The sequence below is a fragment of the Brettanomyces bruxellensis genome, chromosome 6 (assembly GCF_011074885.1).
Source record: "Brettanomyces bruxellensis chromosome 6, complete sequence".
NCBI classification, from domain to species: Eukaryota; Fungi; Ascomycota; class Pichiomycetes; order Pichiales; family Pichiaceae; genus Brettanomyces; species Brettanomyces bruxellensis.
The window spans coordinates 805,646-825,159 of NC_054687.1; the positions used below are offsets into that span (position 1 = coordinate 805,646).

At 39.9% G+C, this 19,514-nt stretch overlaps 10 protein-coding genes across 10 annotated transcripts; 4 read left to right on the top strand and 6 right to left on the bottom strand.

The window, feature by feature from the left end:
• Positions 1–444: 444 nt before the first annotated feature.
• Positions 445–1,350, bottom strand: BRETT_003789 (uncharacterized protein; the record flags this gene model as incomplete). The annotated part of the gene is made up of 1 exon (XM_041282292.1): positions 445–1,350. One exon carries the CDS (start codon positions 1,348–1,350, stop codon positions 445–447), a length of 906 nt encoding a protein of 301 aa, XP_041136131.1.
• An 819-nt stretch (positions 1,351–2,169) lies between these two features.
• On the bottom strand, positions 2,170–2,469 carry BRETT_003790 (uncharacterized protein; the record flags this gene model as incomplete). The annotated part of the gene is made up of 1 exon (XM_041282293.1): positions 2,170–2,469. One exon carries the CDS (start codon positions 2,467–2,469, stop codon positions 2,170–2,172), a length of 300 nt encoding a protein of 99 aa, XP_041136132.1.
• A 2,945-nt stretch (positions 2,470–5,414) lies between these two features.
• Positions 5,415–6,212, top strand: BRETT_003791 (uncharacterized protein; the record flags this gene model as incomplete). Its single annotated transcript, XM_041282294.1, has 1 exon — positions 5,415–6,212. The coding sequence occupies one exon, from the start codon at positions 5,415–5,417 to the stop codon at positions 6,210–6,212; it is 798 nt and encodes a 265-aa protein (XP_041136133.1).
• Positions 6,213–6,222: 10 nt separating this feature from the next.
• On the bottom strand, positions 6,223–7,122 carry BRETT_003792 (uncharacterized protein; the record flags this gene model as incomplete). Its single annotated transcript, XM_041282295.1, has 1 exon — positions 6,223–7,122. One exon carries the CDS (start codon positions 7,120–7,122, stop codon positions 6,223–6,225), a length of 900 nt encoding a protein of 299 aa, XP_041136134.1.
• A 518-nt stretch (positions 7,123–7,640) lies between these two features.
• On the top strand, positions 7,641–8,948 carry BRETT_003793 (uncharacterized protein; the record flags this gene model as incomplete). Its single annotated transcript, XM_041282296.1, has 1 exon — positions 7,641–8,948. One exon carries the CDS (start codon positions 7,641–7,643, stop codon positions 8,946–8,948), a length of 1,308 nt encoding a protein of 435 aa, XP_041136135.1.
• A 61-nt stretch (positions 8,949–9,009) lies between these two features.
• BRETT_003794 (uncharacterized protein) lies at positions 9,010–10,714 on the bottom strand (the record flags this gene model as incomplete). Its single annotated transcript, XM_041282297.1, has 2 exons — positions 9,010–10,149; positions 10,679–10,714. 2 exons carry the CDS (start codon positions 10,712–10,714, stop codon positions 9,010–9,012), a joined length of 1,176 nt encoding a protein of 391 aa, XP_041136136.1.
• A 511-nt stretch (positions 10,715–11,225) lies between these two features.
• On the bottom strand, positions 11,226–11,756 carry RPL6A_2 (60S ribosomal protein L6A; the record flags this gene model as incomplete). Its single annotated transcript, XM_041282298.1, has 1 exon — positions 11,226–11,756. One exon carries the CDS (start codon positions 11,754–11,756, stop codon positions 11,226–11,228), a length of 531 nt encoding a protein of 176 aa, XP_041136137.1.
• Positions 11,757–12,358: 602 nt separating this feature from the next.
• Positions 12,359–14,200, bottom strand: BRETT_003796 (uncharacterized protein; the record flags this gene model as incomplete). The annotated part of the gene is made up of 1 exon (XM_041282299.1): positions 12,359–14,200. The coding sequence occupies one exon, from the start codon at positions 14,198–14,200 to the stop codon at positions 12,359–12,361; it is 1,842 nt and encodes a 613-aa protein (XP_041136138.1).
• Positions 14,201–14,946: 746 nt separating this feature from the next.
• BRETT_003797 (uncharacterized protein) lies at positions 14,947–15,615 on the top strand (the record flags this gene model as incomplete). The annotated part of the gene is made up of 1 exon (XM_041282300.1): positions 14,947–15,615. One exon carries the CDS (start codon positions 14,947–14,949, stop codon positions 15,613–15,615), a length of 669 nt encoding a protein of 222 aa, XP_041136139.1.
• A 660-nt stretch (positions 15,616–16,275) lies between these two features.
• BRETT_003798 (uncharacterized protein) lies at positions 16,276–18,483 on the top strand (the record flags this gene model as incomplete). The annotated part of the gene is made up of 2 exons (XM_041282301.1): positions 16,276–16,286; positions 16,371–18,483. 2 exons carry the CDS (start codon positions 16,276–16,278, stop codon positions 18,481–18,483), a joined length of 2,124 nt encoding a protein of 707 aa, XP_041136140.1.
• Positions 18,484–19,514: the final 1,031 nt, after the last annotated feature.

Genomic DNA, 19,514 nt, shown 5'->3' on the forward strand with positions numbered 1-19,514 from the left:
CACCGAAAAATGCGAAATGCCGCCTTCTACAGAAAGTGCCCGCTGCATGTCACGTGCAAATACCTGTTTCTTCTGTCTATTGGGCTAAGCTTTCTTCAATTTATGGAGTTGGCATACATTAGAGGGAGTATCATATCCGAACACATCGGAGATCAAAACAACAATTTGATACGTTATTCCGACACCAGGTAAATTGTCCAAATTAAATCTACAGAAAAAAATATTAGTTCAACTTTAGTAATTCTAGAAGCTCTACAGTATTTACCAATAGTTAGTCATCGAAGTTTTTAGTGTGACATATCCTATACACCTGTATAATAAAAAGAGGGAGCCTCACGTCGGCCCAGTATGTCAAATAACAAGCATTAAAATAAAAAAGAACCAAATTATCGTAATGAAAAAGCGCTCAAAATGTAAATGCGGAAAATCCCCAGGCCAAAGTATCTACTCCTGGGTCTTTTCGGCCTCACCGTCACCTTCACCATCACCTTCACCATCATCAGGCTTCTTTCCCCACTTTTCCTTCTGGTGCTTTCCGTACTTCTTCCAGTGCTTCTTCTGCTCCTTTCCATAATGCTTCCAGTACTTTTTCTGCTCTTTTCCGTAATCATCCCAGCAAGCCTTTGGGTCGGCGGCAACTGAGCAATCTGGAGCTTCTGGTGGTGCATCCTGCTTCTGTAGCTGGTCCTCATTCTCGCCCTCATCATCAGATGCAGGCTTCTTTGGCGACCACTTCTTCTTCTGGTCCTTTCCAAAGTGCTTCCAGTATTTCTTCTGGTCCTTACCATAGTGCTTCCAGTACTTCTTAGGGTCTTTGACCGGCTTATCAGGAGCATCTTCTCCCTCACCACCCTCTTCCATAATCACAAACTGCTCATCATCATCATCCTCAGGCTTCTTTGGTGCCCACTTTCTTCTCTCCTCCTTTCCGTGGTGCTTCCAGTATTTCTTCTGGTCTCTGCCATAATCCTTCCAGTGCTTCTTTGGGTTCTTGATCTTGATCTCAATAATCTCGTCATCCTCGTCATCGGAATCCTCAAACTCCGAGTCGGATGGTGGATCCTCCCTTGGCTTCTTGCCCCACTTCTTCTTCTGGTGCTTTCCATAGTGCTTCCATTTCTTACCCTCATGTTTCCCGATCTTCTTCCAAGGATTCTTCTTCTCTGGCTCGGCTTCTGTCTCAAAGCCAATCAACGACGAAAAGGTTTCGACAATGCCGGAAAACATGGATTGAGGCTCCTCCTTAGAACATGGCATAACAGCATGTTTCTGAACATGCTCTTCACCAATAGGCAAAGCCTCAGTATATGCTAGTGCACAAACAATTGCAGCGAGAACTGTGAATCTCATCTTTGCTGTATAAACGTGTCTTTCTGTCTGGCGGTTTTGTGTGGTTAAGCAAATTATGATAATAGAAAAGGAAAGTGTGTGGTTGTCAGTTGTAGAAATTGCGGAGAACGCACTTCCTTTTATACTGTCACATAAATTTGCTAGGAGGGGCTTGGCACACTTATCGGCGCAGTCCGCCCTTGCTGTTTTGGGACAGCCTCCAAATTTCGGTGGGCCGGTATTTCCACGTGTAGGGATGTGTTGGGGGCGATCGGGATCCCGAAAAAGAGACAGCGCGGGGAAGTTTTTTCCTGTTAATTATTTCGAGTCAATCGGGTGGCCGAGCCTCCAACCGGATGGCCGAGTTGCCGGGATACGCGGTTGAAGAATCGCTAAATAAAAATGAGAATGAGTGAAAGGAAAATAAACGAAAAAAAATTGTGAATAAATAAATGAAAAAAAGAAAATGAAAAAAAAAAAGGAAATGAAACGATATGGAATAAAAACGTCAACAAAAAACACCCGATGAAATTAAATTCAAAATAAATCGGTGGCCACAGAATGTGTGGCTCATCCGAAAATGCATCCCGCAATAGATCAAATAACACCATAAACAACGGAAAATAATCTACAATCAATTCAATGTAATGCAAGAGCCACAAATCACGCGGCATCGCTACACCACAGACATAAATAAACAACCTTTTGATGATAAACTAATATTAAACTATTCAGCTCAAAAGGACAGTATAAAGAAAAGTAGGAGAATCAAGGAAGCCTGGTGTCATGAAATTATAACGGCTCCAAGGAACCCAAAAACAAAATAAAAAGCGGCATCGCTTAGAACAAAGCAACGACGGCAGCACCGAGCAAACCAGCACCGACGAAAGCGTCAGCCTTGGCTGCAGCACCCTCAAAGGTGGCGACAGTGCTGTTAGCAGCAGCAGCAGCAGAAGCAGTCTCTGGGCAGTAAGTGGTAGTCAAAGTGTCAGTGACGGCAGTAGTTGTAGCAGCGGCAGCAGCGGTGGTAGAGGCAGAAGCAGTAGCCTGAATCTGACCATCACCGATCTGGGAGACAACATCAGCAGCAAGGGCAGCAGAAGCCAAAGCAGAAGCGACGATAACTGAAGAGAATTGCATTTTGATTAAGTGAGTGAATGTAAGTTAGAAGTTTGTGAATAACAAATTTATGATCAATGATGATGAAGAGGAAAGAGAAGAAAAAGCTTAAGTTGAAACGGGTGGAAGAAAATGCTCAATATCAGCGGCTCCGATCCTACTTATATAGTCAGAGGGATCGTGAAACTTACCGAGTTTCAGTCAGTCATATTTATTATTATTGTTAATTTTTTTTTTTTGCCTGGGCGTTTTGTTTGTTTGTTTGTTTCCGTGCCTGTAGCTGTCTCGCGAGTTGGGTGGTGCAAAACATTGCCTGGACACAATGAGAAAACTGTGAGAAAACTGTGATGAATTTTCCAATTCTTTTTTTCTGAAACAATGTGCTTCGAAAAAATGCTGAGCCTTACCTCAGAGGGGAATTTGCCTCACTTGATTTTTCCTGCCTTTAAGGGGGTACCCCCACCCAGAAGAGTCTGGAACCTCCTACTCCCGTATTTATTTTTGTTTTACTTTCGTTTTATCTTTTACCTCTTAATTATTTTCAACTCTGAAGCCCCAGCTTTTTTATCTGCTCGATCCACATCACCAAAATATTCTTTTGTTGTTTACAGTGCTTTGTTTATGCCTCCCGGTGAACATTGTGTAATTTTCTTCCCACCACTATAGTTTTTTTTTGCTTTTTTTCCCTCCCAACTATTCCACATCTTAGATTCCGCTTTAAACGGATTACTTGTGCGTGTGCACTCGAACTCGAGCGAGTTCTCCGGTTCAGGCACTACCTGGCAAGAATGCCATATCGTCGATAAGCTCTTGCAATACATTCAAGTTTAGTTTTAAGATTATGCACTGGTAGACGTACTAGATCCTTCAAGTCTTCATTTATTATTATTCTTTATCCAAATTCTATCCTCATTCCTCTTTTTTTTTTGTTCTTCTAGAATACTGCTTTAATTTTTGGCTAACGCTTTGGCTTGGTTCCAAAATTGACTTAACTTCAGTTAATGCGACACGGTAAGCACTGCACATCACTATTTTTTCACAATTTTGTTTCGTCATTTATATTTACTATTGGATTACAGCATGATGCCTTGGCTGTTGTCTTGAAATATTTATTTCTTTCCATCTTAAGGCCCTGGCCCGTCTGTATTTTCCGCTCTCTGTTTACCTTTCGTCATACATTTAAGTTTGGCTATTTCCCGCAATTCTAGGAACATTGTTCTACTTAATTTCTATTCTTTTTTATTTTTAGCTCGATTTTCTTATTTTGAATTTCTTTTTTTAGTCCACACGTCCAAAGGGGTGTTTATCTGTCTGTACTTAGTGCTTTTTCCGATGTAAGCGCGAAGCGCGTTTTTTTTTTTTTTTTTTCTTGGCGTTAAAAGGAACAATCCATAAAACATCGAGAATCAAAAGGATGTGCTGGAAAGAAAAATAGAAGGAGAAAATGGTATGCACTATAAAGGGGTGCGCGACTATCTGGCAAAGGAGTTAAAAATGCATATCTCGGGAACAGTTTTTAGTGGTCTTGAATTACTGCTTTCGTATTATTTGACTCCAAAGAAGGCCATAGATTCTCAATTTCACACATTTTACTTTGTTCTCTATACACACGTCCTATCATATGCACGTAAAATTAGCTGCAATGTCTCGCTATCGGCAAAAGGTGGCACTCTTTATCTTCTACAAATTGTTCTTTAGATAATCATGTAGATTGAAAGCTTGCATCAGAGGGGTCAAATACTTACGCGTAAGAGGTTTCCTCCTTTTTCTTTTGCATTTTAGGCATTTGTGCATAATAATCTTTGGAAAATAGATGGCTGGTTGCTTAGCATGCCATTACTAAATATCGCGTTACCGAGTACCTGATAATTACATTATTTAATTTTTCTTTAACATACCGAGGATGTACGATGAAATATTGTTTAGTATTCAGTTTTGGAGAACGTGTTCAGCAAAAGCAAAATTCGTCTTTTTACACGAATACGTTCGACCAATTGTACACTCTGCGATTGAATAAACGCAAATATGTGAGAAGAACGGTATTTGGGATTAAGGAATGTAAGGAATGATAGAAGCATTGCAAATGGTAGTTTTTGTCTGCTATTTTAAGTAGCGAATCGGAAAGAATGTAGAAGATTTGGTGCAAGCACTACTCCCGGCACTATCTAAAAGAACGTTAACCCATAATTTAGGTTATCTCTCCAATATTATGCTGTAATTTGCAACTACCAACCTCCTCATATGAAAATTTTTGTTCCGATTAAATAGAGGCGCTTAAATTCTTGAAAACTATATTTCCTGTCATTACTGACATATGTTATAGTGTTATTACTTGTGCAACGAATCTCCGGTGTTATCACACTTTACCTGATTGAAATGCAAAGATTCTCTATCAATTTCAGCAGTTAGTAAATTTTTTGGCAGGTAGACGTGCTTGAAGAAGTACGAAATCTGTTTGTGTGATGAATCGTAAATAAACATATATTATTATGTACCAAGTTATAATCCCTTTGAGAGCTCAGAGTTCTGTACGCCCATAATCTGTTTTTTTACTTTCTTTTGCGGTACTTAAAATTGTGTAATATATATTTTTTGTAATGACAACAATCCGGGAACTATATTCTACAAAGTAGGAAGAAATCTCATTTCATAATCATGAGAACATCGCCATTCTTAAATACATCAGTATTCAGCCCTCTATTTATATTGACAGAACTCAACTGGTATCTTTCTTTGATTTATTGAGTGTTTGCTCATTCAGTCTCACACTAGCGTCTCAATCTCATTTAAGTGAATTATCAAATCCCTTAAAACAACTAGCCCGTATGTCACTACTTCTTAAAAGAGAACGGGGGGGGGGGGGGGAAAAAAAAAAAAAAATTTATCGGTACGTCTGGTACAACGTACCAGGTCCATTATGATCCAAGATCCAGAATTTAAACTTGATAACATCCCTATTGATGATGATGCCAGAGAAGATGAAAGATTATGTGAAAGAGCCGTTGTTGAATTCCGATGATGTTGATCTTCTCTTCACAGAATTTGAGCTTATACATCTCATTTATCATAGAAATGCAAACCAACATCGAACTGCAACATGGTGGAAATCTTTTAACGTTCTTCATCGAAAGTTGAGACAACTTTTATTAATTTTTCTTGATATTGAGCAGATAAATGCATTGGGAACGAGACACAAACTCACGACAACAAGATGGAATAAGCTGGGACGACTTAGACACAGAACAAAACAGCTAACTCAGAAATCTGCACTTCAATTGACAGTAAGGGCCAGGCAGAATGCGTTAAAATTGAGCAGATATATTGTAAAAGATGTTATACCGAAGTGCTATCTGATGTGCTACACTATATTACAAACAGGAGAATTCATTACGCTTGGATTTGCACTACTGGCACTGGTATCCCGGGTGTATTTTCTTCTTCGCAAGATAAAAGGGTTGGAAATGATAACTGTGGACAAACTAAGGGCCAAAGAAAAAATCACAAATCATATATTAGAGCATGCCGAAACGGAAAAGGTGAAGATAATTAATGAGGAAGAGGAGGATGTTGGTGTTGCCATGATTTTCGACGATTCATCTATAGCTGAGCATAGAGTGAAAGAAATAGAGGCAGATGTTAACAATATAGTGGCCGCTGCCAAAACAAACACACGAGATCACAAAGTAGCCAAGAAGGGGAAGGATAAGAAAAGGAAGAAACGGAAATCTGTAAAAGATGCTATGGACGATATCTTTGGGTTCTAATAGATATCACCTATTGATATATTATATTCTTGGCCCAAGTAGGGAGAACAAAGCTTGCACTGTGTATCTGATGGTTATAATATTTAAACAGTGTTCCCTCTTTAGATTCTGTAACTGTTCTTATAGGTTTTGATACATCGACATGCGAATTCTTGGCACAACACAATATTGCAATCTGACCGGAAGTGTAGGTAGGAATTGTACAGTTCGAGACCCGGGCAACAGGGAATACCTGACTGGCAGCTTTCCTTAAATGGGCAAGCTTTTTAATGTTAAGCCATATATTTTCAGAAGCCATGGAGGTCGCCACACCATCAGGTGTGAGTGCATCGTATAAAAGTTGGTAGTAATTCTCAGTAAAGAAGTTTTCAGCTGGGCCTTCGGGATCGGAAGAATCCGTTATAATGACGTCATACTTTTGCGACTCCTCTTTTGAAGCGCAGTCTTTCAAGAACTTGAATCCGTCTTGAAGAACGACCTTAACCTTGGGATTATCATATGAGCAAGCCATATGTGGTAAGTACTTCTTAGAAAGTTCAATAACAGAATTATCAATTTCAACAAGGGTGGCCTCTTCTACCATAGGATGCTTTATCACCTCTCGAAGAACACCACCATCTCCACCACCAATGACCAATACTCTCCTTGGGTTCATGTGTGCAAACATTGCCACATGTGTAATCATTTCTTGATATGCGAATTCATCTCTTTCTGTGCACTGAATTATTCCATCTAGAACCAACACATTTCCGAAATCTGTGGATTTGAAGACGAGCACATCCTGGTATTTGGATTTCTTTGCATACAATATCTTTTCCACCCTTAAGCTAAATGCCTGACCCGGGAAACACTCATCACTGACTTCTTTAAACCATCCATCAATGATCAAAGGATGCGTTAGCTCACTCATGTCAATAAATAATTTTCTAATCTTAAAAATTTCCTAATAAATGAATCTATGTATAGTGAGGCGCACACAAAAGCTGTGTTCTGACACAATATCAGTAACGCTTTATGCAGATTAGAGGTAGTGTGAAATGTGAAAGAGTTTGGAGAAGATAATTTGTGTTGAGTGAAAAAAAGAAGAATAACAAAAAAAAAATATAGAAATCGAGAGCTACCGGATGTGATGTACGAACACAACAGTGCCTACCTGATACGGGCAATCTCTGATTTTAATGATGATAACGGGATCCCTGCAAAAATTTAAGATTTTTTTTTCTTTCTTGGCTCGGGTGGGGTCACAAGATGCGGATAGTAGAGTACTAGAGACTATAGACGCGTCTTTGGAAAACATTATAGAGCCTGAAAAAAAAGCACTGAAAAAAAATTCACAGTTTTTACCGGAAAAGGTCTATACCAAAGAAACATGATTTGAGTCGGGAGATTGAAGGATCGGTAAAAGATATTCGGTGTTAATAGACAAAAATGAAGCACTTCTATCAAAAGCTGATTGCTAACAAGAAGGGAGACCTACTTTTTGCTTCATCGGCAAACACAGTGCTTGTTTTCGAGATCACACCTTCAGGCGCAAATCTTTTAACTCAATGGACAGATGAGATAGATCCATACTTTAGCGTTCGCAAACATCACAGGGAAGTGTTACAGAAATACGAAGATGACATGAAGAGCTTTGAGAAGCAAGGAAACAATCCGGAATCAAAGCCGAAGAAACCTAAGATGCCCATTCCAGGGCCAGGTGCACCTCCAACATTTACATACATTCGAGGAATGAGACTTTCCAGAAACGAGAAATATCTCATTATACTGACGGATAACGATAAGGCCGCTGTTGTCTTTGAAATTAGTGATAAAAGAGCCAATACTGCCGATTCCAGCTTCAGCCTTGTGCTCATAAAACGCCAGCCATTTAGCAAAAGACCATCTGCAGTTACAACATCCCTTGATGACATGGATTTAATCGTTTCCGACAAATTCGGAGATGTTTTCTCTGTTCCGCTGATGGATAAAAGGGCAATTGACGAGAAGACTCTAGCTCCAATCTTGGGTCATGTTTCTATGCTCACGTGCATAGATATGGCAACTGATGAAAACGGAAGACAATGCGTGATAACTTCAGATAGAGATGAGCATATTAGAGTTTCGTACTTTCCAAAGAGTTATGTGATAAAGAAATGGCTTTTTGGGCACAAGGAGTTCGTCTCGAGCTTTGTGCTTCCAGAGTGGTGCTCAAACAAGGTTATAATTAGTGCCGGGGGTGATAATTTCATATGTTCATGGCTTTGGCAGAACAATCCAGGTAACGAGCTTATAGGAAAGGTGGAACTTTCCAATGTTGTGGAAAAGTACTTGGATGAGGAGCATTTGGCACCAAAAAAATTCCAGAATGAAGATGGAACGTTGAAAGAGTACTGCGTTTCTGAAATAATTCCTCTCAACAAAATTCACAAAATAGCCGTGATCATCGAACAAGTGAGTGCCGTTTTTGTCTTGAAAGTGATTGAGGATGGATCACTGGAGTATGATCAGACCATCGAGACTCCTGGTTATGTTATATATGGCACATCTTCGGACGACACACTTGTGCTAAGTTTAGTGGATGAGACTCATTCCATCATCTTCTACAATATTGGAGATGATGGTAGCATTAGAGTTTCGGAAAAGCAGGATCGGCTTGCATCCGAGATTGAAAAGAATAGAGTTACAATGGACAATGATAAGGACAGAGTGCCACTTTTCACCGTTGGCCAGTTGAGGAAAAGAAGAGAGCATTAAACGCGTGCTTGCTCAACAAGCACATATATTAAACTAATAGAACATAATTGTACAATTTGTATCATATGAAGCCCCGCCTATTATTGTAGTTTGCCTCGTCCGAAACACCATCTATCATCACTCCGTTGGCAAGTATACGGTGCCTTCCGGTGACCGATATTGTCCACTGAGATCGAAGAACCTTAATTGCAATAACTTGCGGTGGTACTTTACGGGTGTTAATGCTAGTTTGTGTTGGCCTAGGCACGTTTGAATTGAAAAAAGATGGATCGGACATTGGTAGGGGAGACAACTTATGCTTGCGAGCTTCCACAAGTTTCGATATCCATCCATCTTGCATCTCAACACTATTTATGTGCGAGTAACAGTTGTCGAGACGAACTAAAAGGGTAAGCTTCAATTGTGTGTCTGTCTGCTCAAATATGACATCATCTGATACCACAGAAAGCAAACCATACAGTATCTTGGCAGTCTTACCCACCACACTGAGACTGCAGAACGAATCGTTCGCATCAATCAACAATGTTACCTCTGCTGAAATTATTTGAATCACAAGATCTCTACCAATGCGGTCACAATGAGGTCTCGAATATTGGACCAGGGCCTCCCGATTGCTCGAGGAGACGTTTATCATACCGTCTTTCTTAATATCGTTGAAGTTGATAAGAATCTCGTCATGCATCGTGAAAGGATTCTTTCTGATATCCGTTTTTGTTAGCTGTTGCTCAAGTGCAAAGAAACTGTAGTACCTGGCCTCCTCAATGAGCTGCTTGCGATGATTTTCATCCTTAATATCGACAATTCCTCCAGTGAGAAGGTACAAAAGCTGCCTGAATAGTAGAGGCGACCGATGTATCTTGTATGGAGTCATCGATGGTGGTCTAATCAACACCTTGCTGTTTAGAAATGGATCTGCCTGAAGTGTTTCATACAGCACGGTAAAATAATTAGGAGAGTTACCTTTCTGTCTGAAAATCGCCTTGGAAATCTGAAAAGTCTCCCCTCTAATATTAACAAAAAGCCCTTCATCGAGTAGCTTTAGGCGAAGCTTGTTTAACCGGAAGTATGTTGTATCTGCATATAGATACATAAACTCATACTCATCCTGCACTTTAATCGAATACCCCTGAAGATGCTGGCATATCTTTTTGAAAACTCTAGGCGATCTGTCTATGAAAAGCGTGCCATACTCATTATTTGGCTGTGAAAAGTAATCCGTGAAATATGAAGGTGAGTCATATGATAAAGATGCGCACTTAGTTTGAATAGCTTATCTCCAATCTGTATTGAGTACATACGTTCATGAGGGAGAATCTCTGGAATTTGTGGATTCTCCTCAGGATGGACGTCACGTGGGACAGGTAGTATTGGATTCAGCATTTGTCAATCAATGAAATGCTTAGGTTTATTTAGAAAAGGAAGATAAAATAAGCAGCTCGGTCAAAATGATTGCATAATTTTGAATGCTGAAAATACCAAAGTGCACAAATTTCGCATGTCTGAAAAATAAGAATGCACTCCCTGATATAGCATTAACAAATACTCGGAAGGTCTACTTTTGGTTATTACTGATTTATTGTGAACAACAACGGCTACCAAATCAAAACGGCTTACTTGCTACTCTATTTATGGACGCTTCTAACAGAACTAAGATAACATTAAGGTTGAAACAAAAATTAAGATATAGAAATGGCACAAAAAAGGAAGATCAGATTTGAGTTTTTCCTCACCTGACCACCCACTTTCTGCATCACAAAAATATCCATGCTAGACCAAAAGAGACATCTTCTGGCCGTTGCTATGACAGTGAGTTGTAAAGATGATGATATTGATGAAAAAACCAACATGTTGAAAAGAAAGCTGTAAGCATTGGTGTATTCCTCGTGCTTTTTTTTTTTAGATAATATATGATGAAACAGTAACGCTTACACCTAACTAACAACATAATTAAAGCGCTGCTGGAAAATAAACTGAAGAAGAACTGAATGAACATTCTCCAATTACTATTAACCTTATTCCTCTAGACACGTAGTTTCGTAAAGCAAAACATGATATTAGATGGTGTAGAAAGAGAAAAAAAAGCAATACGGCCAAATGAATGTATGCACTAGTAGTTATATGTAAAATGGAAGAACTATCAAATCAGCAGCTAAGCATTTACCAGCGTTAGTGAAAGTTATTGTGACGATGGATTCGAAGTGTGGAACATTTTAGATGGTGTTGAGTTGGTCTTTTTTTTTATTTTCTTTTGCGCGTTGATGGTTAATGAGAATGCATTCAGAATCTCATAGCATGTGGCTTGTCACCGTTCTTCAAAGAGAAAGAAGTAGCAAGGTATTGCTTCAAGAGAGGAGTCTTCTTAACCTCAGTGATCAAGAACTTGTCGACAGTCTTCTGGTCCTCGATTCTCTCAGCCTTAATAACCTTCTTGGCACCTGCTTCGTTGAAGAAATCAGCCTCGGACTTCTTGGAAGATGGCTTCTTCTCTCTGGCAAAGTAAGCGACATTGAACTTGGCCAAGTCAAGACCCTCCAAGGAAACTCTAGTGGAGGTAGCAATGACGTATCTTGAGTTGACTCTTCTCAAAGGAACACCGTTAACCTTGAAAGGACCAGAAACGAGCAAAGTGCTGTCCTCCAAAGGCTTCAAGTAAACAACTCTCTTACCTCTGAATCTGCCGGCCAACAAGATCAAAACGGTACCTGGGACCAAAGACTTTCTTAGCTTCTGTGGTCTGACAGCCTTTCTTGTCTTTTTAGCAACTGGGGCGTCATGGGACTTGTACCACTTTGGAACTGGAGCAGTCATTCTTGCAAGATGGTTCTATTCCTTTGTTTTGAACTGAAAAGTTCTGTTAACTTGAGAATGGATGTTGATACAGAAAGCAAGTATGCGAAAACCTTAAATCTCTAAGAAGCTTTCTACTGCTGCCTATAGACTATCTATGCTGGCCCTACTCTTAAAATTGAAGTCCATACTTTCGCGACGATGAAAAAAAAAAAATTGGAGAAAAAAAATGAAACAAAAAAAAATTGGCAGACGTGCGTTTTGGCTCTATCGCGCCTGATTTCTTGGGCTGCCGTGGACGCGCGGCGGTGAGTCAGAGATAGCCCGCAAAAATTGCTGACTCCACCCGGGGGCTTTTCGCGAATAATCCAACTGCTAGGAAAAACAAATAGCGGTGCGAGGTGTAATAATAACCGCGCTTATCATGTGACCACACGGAGGATCTGCATATGGATGCCGAACTGGGAAGACGTGCTTACTATTTAGCAGTGGTTAATTATAACACCGGATAGCTGGTATTATCAAAGAAGTTACAGCGAAAAGACGCCATTATATTAGTTATGTATTTGTACTTATACGGAAAAAAGTATGCTAAACAAATGCACCCTGCACGTTTATAAACATCAGTTTTGGACAATTGCGTACTTAAACTTCTTCATTTCACTATTGTAAACATTGATGCAGGGAACAAATTCATAGCTAAGACTCACAAGCTGCTTAAGGTTGTCAGCTTTACAAAAAATGGTGTAGTGCGACTCGGCAGAAAGGCTTGCTTGATCTAAGCTATCCGTGAAAAGCACGTGGATTCTATCTCTAATATTTTTAACTTTGATCGTATCATCATCATCATACATGCTATTATTCTTATAGCCTATCCCACTCCATTCAACAGAAGCACTCTTAGGCAATTCTTCAATCTGACTTATGACAAAATTACCAGCATACTTGCTTTCTCCCATATATTTCTTCTGAATTTCCACCACCGTAGAAAGCCAAGATGCATCTTTAATGTATGCTGTTAGGAGTAATGTTTCATTATAGCCAGTCACTTCCTCAACACGGCTGAGATGCTGAAGAGCCAATGCAGTTGATTTATCTTGTGGGTATGAGCATAATGCCATACCTTTTGGAATTAGAGGAATTTGACCACTTAAGTATGCTGTTCCCTCACTGTAATCCATAATAGTTTGAGAGTATGGACCAATGTTAGAAGGTGCCCAATAGGACCGACTCTGGACATGGAGTCCGAGTTTTTGGGCTATATCTGGAATCACTTTTGCAGACATCAAAGCACAAATTCCTTCTGGAAGACTCGACTGAACACAACAGCGTGCTGGAGGCAAAGGCTTTGTGAAGTAACTTTTATAAATGCCGTTTATTTCACTAAAGTTGTCCATATTGCTAACGAACAAATCCACAGACTGTACATTTGCAAATGTGCAATGAGATGAAGCCAAAAATTCAGAGAACTGCTCAAAGATGTCTCTAATTTGCTGGCTCACAGTTTCAGCGGTCGAGCTCAAGTTATCGATGTAAATCTTTGATGCCACCAGCTTGCAATTCGCTGTCCACATGCAAGCTTTTGACTTGTAAGTTTTTGGAATTGTGGTAACTGATTCGGCGCATTGGACTTCTTCGGATCCTTTATCGAACTCTAAAAATGGATCGGCAAAAAGAGGTGGCTGTTCAATGTATTGCAACCAGGTTTTTGGATCAGGTAAAGGCGGCACCTTCTCCTCAACATCAACTTTAAGCTTCAAATACCAAACTTCATCACTCGTGTGTCTCACAACCTCTTTTTCCTTAATCACTAATCGTCCATACTTGAAAAATGGTGCATCCAAAACTAAGGTTTCGAATTCACCTCCTTCTCCACACACGTTAACACCAAACTTGGAGTTTAAGTCAGACAAAATCGGATATGCTTGCTGTAAAGTCAAGCCAAGGTGTTTATCCTTGAGTCCAATGGCTGCAACCTTTATAAGAATTGCCTCCAGCCCCGATTTGCACATTTCTTGCATCAACTCAGCCTGATCTCGTTGCCAGAGATACGACAAACTTGTCAAACCCAACCTGTTGCAAACATTTTCAACCCTGGTTCGTTGGTAATTTGAGAGAATTGCACCTACACTTACAGCCTCAACATCAGGATGCTTCTTTATCACTAAGCTTAGTAACTTGAATAAATCTTCAGTCTCATCATTATCTGTTTTAGCGTACTCCAATTTTTTGTTGGCAGCAGTACCAGTTATCATTTGCGAATATAATGGCTTACCTATACATTTCGCGTAGTACCGTAAGGCATCGTAACCCACAGTTTGATACATGAATGAATCAATCTCTTCTTCTCCGGTTGGAGGTGGATATAAATTGGCTAAACAAACAAGATCATGCCCGTTTGCTAAACAGTGAAGAATATTAAAGCATGAATCCTTTCCTCCAGATACTAGGGCTACAAACTTCATGGTTGCAAAATCCTAGTTTGCAACAAGATCTCAATTATTGATTTGAAGAAATTCAAGTGAACGTAACTTTGAATGATGGTTCAATCATGGATATATGATAAGACAACAAAACGAAATTATAGTCTTGATAAGGGCTGAAATTTCAATCTAGTTGGGGGAGGGGTAGAAAAAATAAGCAAATTGAAAATATCATGATTACCATTATGAAACCTCAAAAAAAAAAAAAAAATTGAGTGCACACTTATTTGACGCCGACGAAAAAGGGATACAGAGAAAATATACCACTACCTCTGATTTAAAGTTAGTTCACACCTGCGAGTATTATTCACTTTTTCGCATACACAAATCGGAATTATTACCTCTCTATACAACTAAAGTACAAACAACAGGGGAAAAAGGAACAAGGACAAATTTAATACAACCAAAATAAATTTATACATATACACGTTTAAACGACTATTTTGGACAGCAAGAGCAGACTAGAACACACTTCAAAACAATATCAGGAACCAATTAATCCAACAAACAGCAAAGGAACAAGCAGATAATTTGAAAACAAGTGAAGTAATCAATCATTTGGCCCATCAAGAATTTATAAGGTAATGAGTTTATCAAATAAAATATGCTCAGTGTGTCATTCAACGTGGCTTACTGATAGTCCGGAGCAGATGGCCTACGGGGTTTGTGGAAAATGTCGCAGGAAACAAAGAAGGCAAAGGAGGAAACAAAAAAAACGGAAACCTGGAATGAATTTCGGGAATACACAGCTAGCTTTACAGTATAACGATTCAAGACGATCACCCAAACGTGAGTATGGACACAACTATGGAAAACCTCCTTTTTCAGCAGGGCCAAACAACATGAACTTTCGGCTGGTCCCGGAAGGGCCTAAAAGTGACATGATTAATCCAAATGACGGTTCATCACTTCGGATCAAGAATGCACATCTAAACGCTTCACCAGAGATGCACCAGCTCATTAGTGAAAAATTCGGCCATGAATATGGTGAGCAACTAGGGGAAAAAGAGTTAGAACAGTACCACGAACAAACCAGTAAGATATTAGATCTTTTCAAGAAGGCTCAAATACTTGCGAGAAATTCTAAGATTTCTCGTATAAAGGCGTGTAGCCAGCGGCTAAAAGTAGAACAGCAACTAAGGAAGCAAGAAAGAAAATCTCTGGAGAAACTGGAACTCAGGAAAAGGGGAAGACTTGATTTATGTCGGATGATGCCATCGTATCCTTGTGCCTTTGATGAGGCGGAGCTGGCAGTAGATGATTTTAATCCAAGACGAATATATACGGGAGATAAGAAACCTCCTTCAAGATTTTATGGAAACAGTCCAGTAAATTCTCCATCATATTATGGCCAATCAAGAACAGCATCTCCATATGAGGGAGATTCAGATGCCTGAATATCCAAGAAAAAAGCCGGAAGGAGTTGCAATTCACGAAATTGCCATCAAGATAATCCGGCTTTCCATAAAATTACACATGTAATGCGATCTGTATGTAACCTTTACATATTTACGGCAGTGTAGACATGTTGCCCCTGCTGAAAATTATGGTTACAATTTCAGAAAAGAAACGAAAGAAGGATCAAATAAACATTACTTGGACCTTGAAAAGGAAAGAAAAAAAAAAATAAAAAAGGATTGTCGCTCCTTTTTTTTTTTGTGTGCCTATACGTGTTTACGTTTTTGTGTATGCACACTGATATTTGTATATACCCCTTTCGATACAAAAGAATTTGGGAAAGTATATCTTGCCCGAAAATATTTTGTTCGAACAAAGGTATAAATAGGCCTATATATCCTACACTTTGGAACTGGTGCTTGTTGCGATATAATCGTTTTAACAAGCTTTTCTTCATCGAACAGTCTTTTTGGGAGATATTACATTGAATATTTCCGGGATATATCATTTTTAAACCTAACACACAGTGCTGTACACTCAGAGCACACAAATACAAAACAAATACTGAAAGCAAAAAAAAAAATAACGACAAAAACAACACAAATAAGAAAATTAAAAAAACCAAAATAACACAATTAACAAACAACAACACTAACAAAATGACAGGTATGTATGCCACTGCGAAAGTATAATACCCATTTCAGAAAATGTTACTAACATAGTCGATTGTCAAACCTAACAGCTCAAACTTCAGGCACTATTTTCAATGCAGTTTCAACTGCAGCACCATCCTCAACTACAAGAGGCTTGCCAGCACTGTTTCAATTCCTTCGGGGGTGAGCACGTCTGCACCTATTCAAACAAACAACTTCTGGGGTAACTTAACTTTGGGAAGCCAGAATTCATATGTTTACACACATCCGTACGTAGAGTGGGTTTCGAAAGATACAAACTTTGAAGGACTCGCAATCTCGCACCAGGATGCATCTCAAAGGGTGTTAGGTGCGACAAATTCCGAGGGGGCAAGCAGCTACTTTTATATGGCAGCAGGTAACAAGTGCATGGTTCTTGGATCGTCAGATTTTGACAGCAACGTTAGCATCAAGCTCACAAACTTGGCAAAGATGTCTGTTGACTTGACAATTCAAAGCTCTTCGGCAGGATACCTAAAGGCCTCGCTTTTGCAGGGTATGGGTATGATTACTGGAGTGTATTACGATCTCATTCCAGAGATTCACTCTGGAATTGGTATCAAGTCAGTCACCGGCGGAACGGCACCAAGATCAGGCACCAACAAGTACAAGATTACTCTTAATGATGATCGTGTCTGGTTGATGTACGTGACGTTCAGCGACAATCAAACCTGTCAGTTTGCCTTAAAGGACAACTACCACATTATTGGATCGAACTCGATCAACAACTGCCTTATCCAGGTGGCGCGTGGAGATTACAGTAGTGCTTACGATGCGGCAGCCGGATGCTATCCAACTGCAGCCACACTAAAGGCTTCGGTTAGTGGCTCAACGGCTAAATACTCGTTCAACTATGCGACATCAGGCAGTTCCAACAAGGGAGTGCCTATCCTGTATGCGTTACCTCATCAGGTGAATTCGTTCACGTCTACAACTTCAAGTGGTAAAACTTCGGCCACTCTTGCAGACACGGTTCACGGTACGATGACGGGATACTTGACCTCGATTTTCGAGATGTCCGAAACCTTGCCGATAAGCGTTGGGGTTGATCCATGGAGCTCCATTTCCGGATGGTCAAAACCAACGTACACGACATCTCAGTTGGCTTCAATCAAGACTGCGGCCACCAGCGATGCCGGCAAGGATGTTTCCAGTCTTTCTAACTTGGACTCCATGTACTACAGTGGCAAGATACTCGACAAGTATGCTTACGTGCTCTACGTGTTGTACTACGTGGTGAAGGACACTTCTGCAACGAAGACGTTTCTCGCAAAGATGAAAACTGCAATCGAGAGATTCAGCAACAACTCGCAGACCTACCCACTTTGCTACGAGACAAGGTGGAAAGGGCTGTGCTCCACGGGAGGAATGGAGAGCGGTGATAGTGCTGCTGATTTTGGCAATGCCTTCTACAACGACCATCATTTCCACTACGGTTACCATATCCATGCTGCAGCCCTTACTGCATATATTGACAAGGCATTGGGTGGCACGTGGTACAAAAATATAACCGACTGGGTGAATTTGATGGTGAGAGATGTGGCCAACCCAAGCGAGAGCGACACCTATTTCCCCGTTTTTAGGAACTTCGACTTCTTTATTGGACACTCTTTTGCGCACGGAATCACAGTTTATGCCGATGGCAAAGATGAAGAAAGCTCCAGCGAGGACTACAACTTCAGCTATGGCATGAAGATCTGGTCAAAGGTGATTTCTGACACAAACATGGAAGCCAGGGCCAACCTCATGCTTGCCATTACGAAAAGATCAATGGGCCTCTACATGCTCTATAAGAGTGACAACACTGTGATGCCATCTGGATTCATCAAGAACTACGTGAGCGGCATCAAGTTCGAAAACAAAATTGACCACACCACGTACTTTGGAACAAACGTTGAGTACATTCATGGTATCCACATGTTGCCCGTGACTCCGATTTCGAGCTTTATCAGGACTCCCGAGTTCGTGAAGCAAGAGTGGGAAAATGGCGTTCTTAAGAGTATTGTTGGAAGCGTTGACTCTGGCTGGAAGGGAATCCTATACTGGAATGTTGCTTTGTATGATCCTGCCACTTCCTACAACTTTTTCAACAGCAGCAGTTTCAGCAACAATTGGCTAGATGATGGAATGACAAAAACTTGGGCTCTCACATACAGTGCTGCAGCTCAACAGTAAAAAAGATAAAGAGGAAGCAGTTAGGAGAAAAATGAAGACAATATGATGAGAAAGTGAAATGAAAGCAAAAAGTGAGACAATCATCCTTTGATCCGCAAAGTATTTTCTTTGATGCAATTACCTGCAAGTATTTTGAAGATTTCAAGTTTGCGGATTGTCATTTTTATCGTGTCTTCGTTTCACATACTATATATGTATGATCCAGTGTATATGAATCAGTTGGTGATTCGATACCTAAGATGCTGAAAGTGACATGATATCTTTTATTTTTACTTTCACTTCACTTTAATTCTCTTTCTTAGTTTTCTTTACTTTACTCTACTTGTACTTATTTTTCTTTACTTTACTCTACCTCTACTTATTTTTCTTTACTTTATTCTACTTATTTTTCTTTACTTTATCCTACTTATCTTTCTTTACCTTACTTACTTTATTTCCTTACTTTACTTTATCTACTTTACTTTTATTTCATTTTCTTTATTTTCGTGCTCTCTCACCGGATATGCCAAACACTGCTGTGCATCCTCTCCTGTATGACTTGTGTTCATACATCTTTGTCACTACATATTTTTCACACACTACAATTTTTTTTTAGTTCCTCGGTAAACATAAATAAGCTTTTAACAATAGATCAATTTATGAGGAAAAGTGGGCCAAGATAACAGAAAATAAATAACTAGTGCGAAAAGCATGGCAGGCGCCAAAAAAAAAGCGCTTTAGCACTATTTCGCAAAATGTGGTACCTCGCCAACAGTTTCCAATTTGCAGGCTCCCGCATCGACAGTAGAGTAAAAATCTGGAAACTGTTAGAGAAGACAAGCCGCGCATTCCCGATTGGGAACTCCATTTTCTAAATTCGATGACTCCGAGATCAGGTGAGGAGATAGAACGGTAACTTTCACTAGCTTTGGTGTGATTGCCACTTTAAACGTGCCTTGGATGGGACAATAGAATTCTCGCAGGGATTCTGTGAAAGTTTGACATATAAGTAGGCATGAATTTCATGCAGAAAGTCGAAATTGCAACTTTTA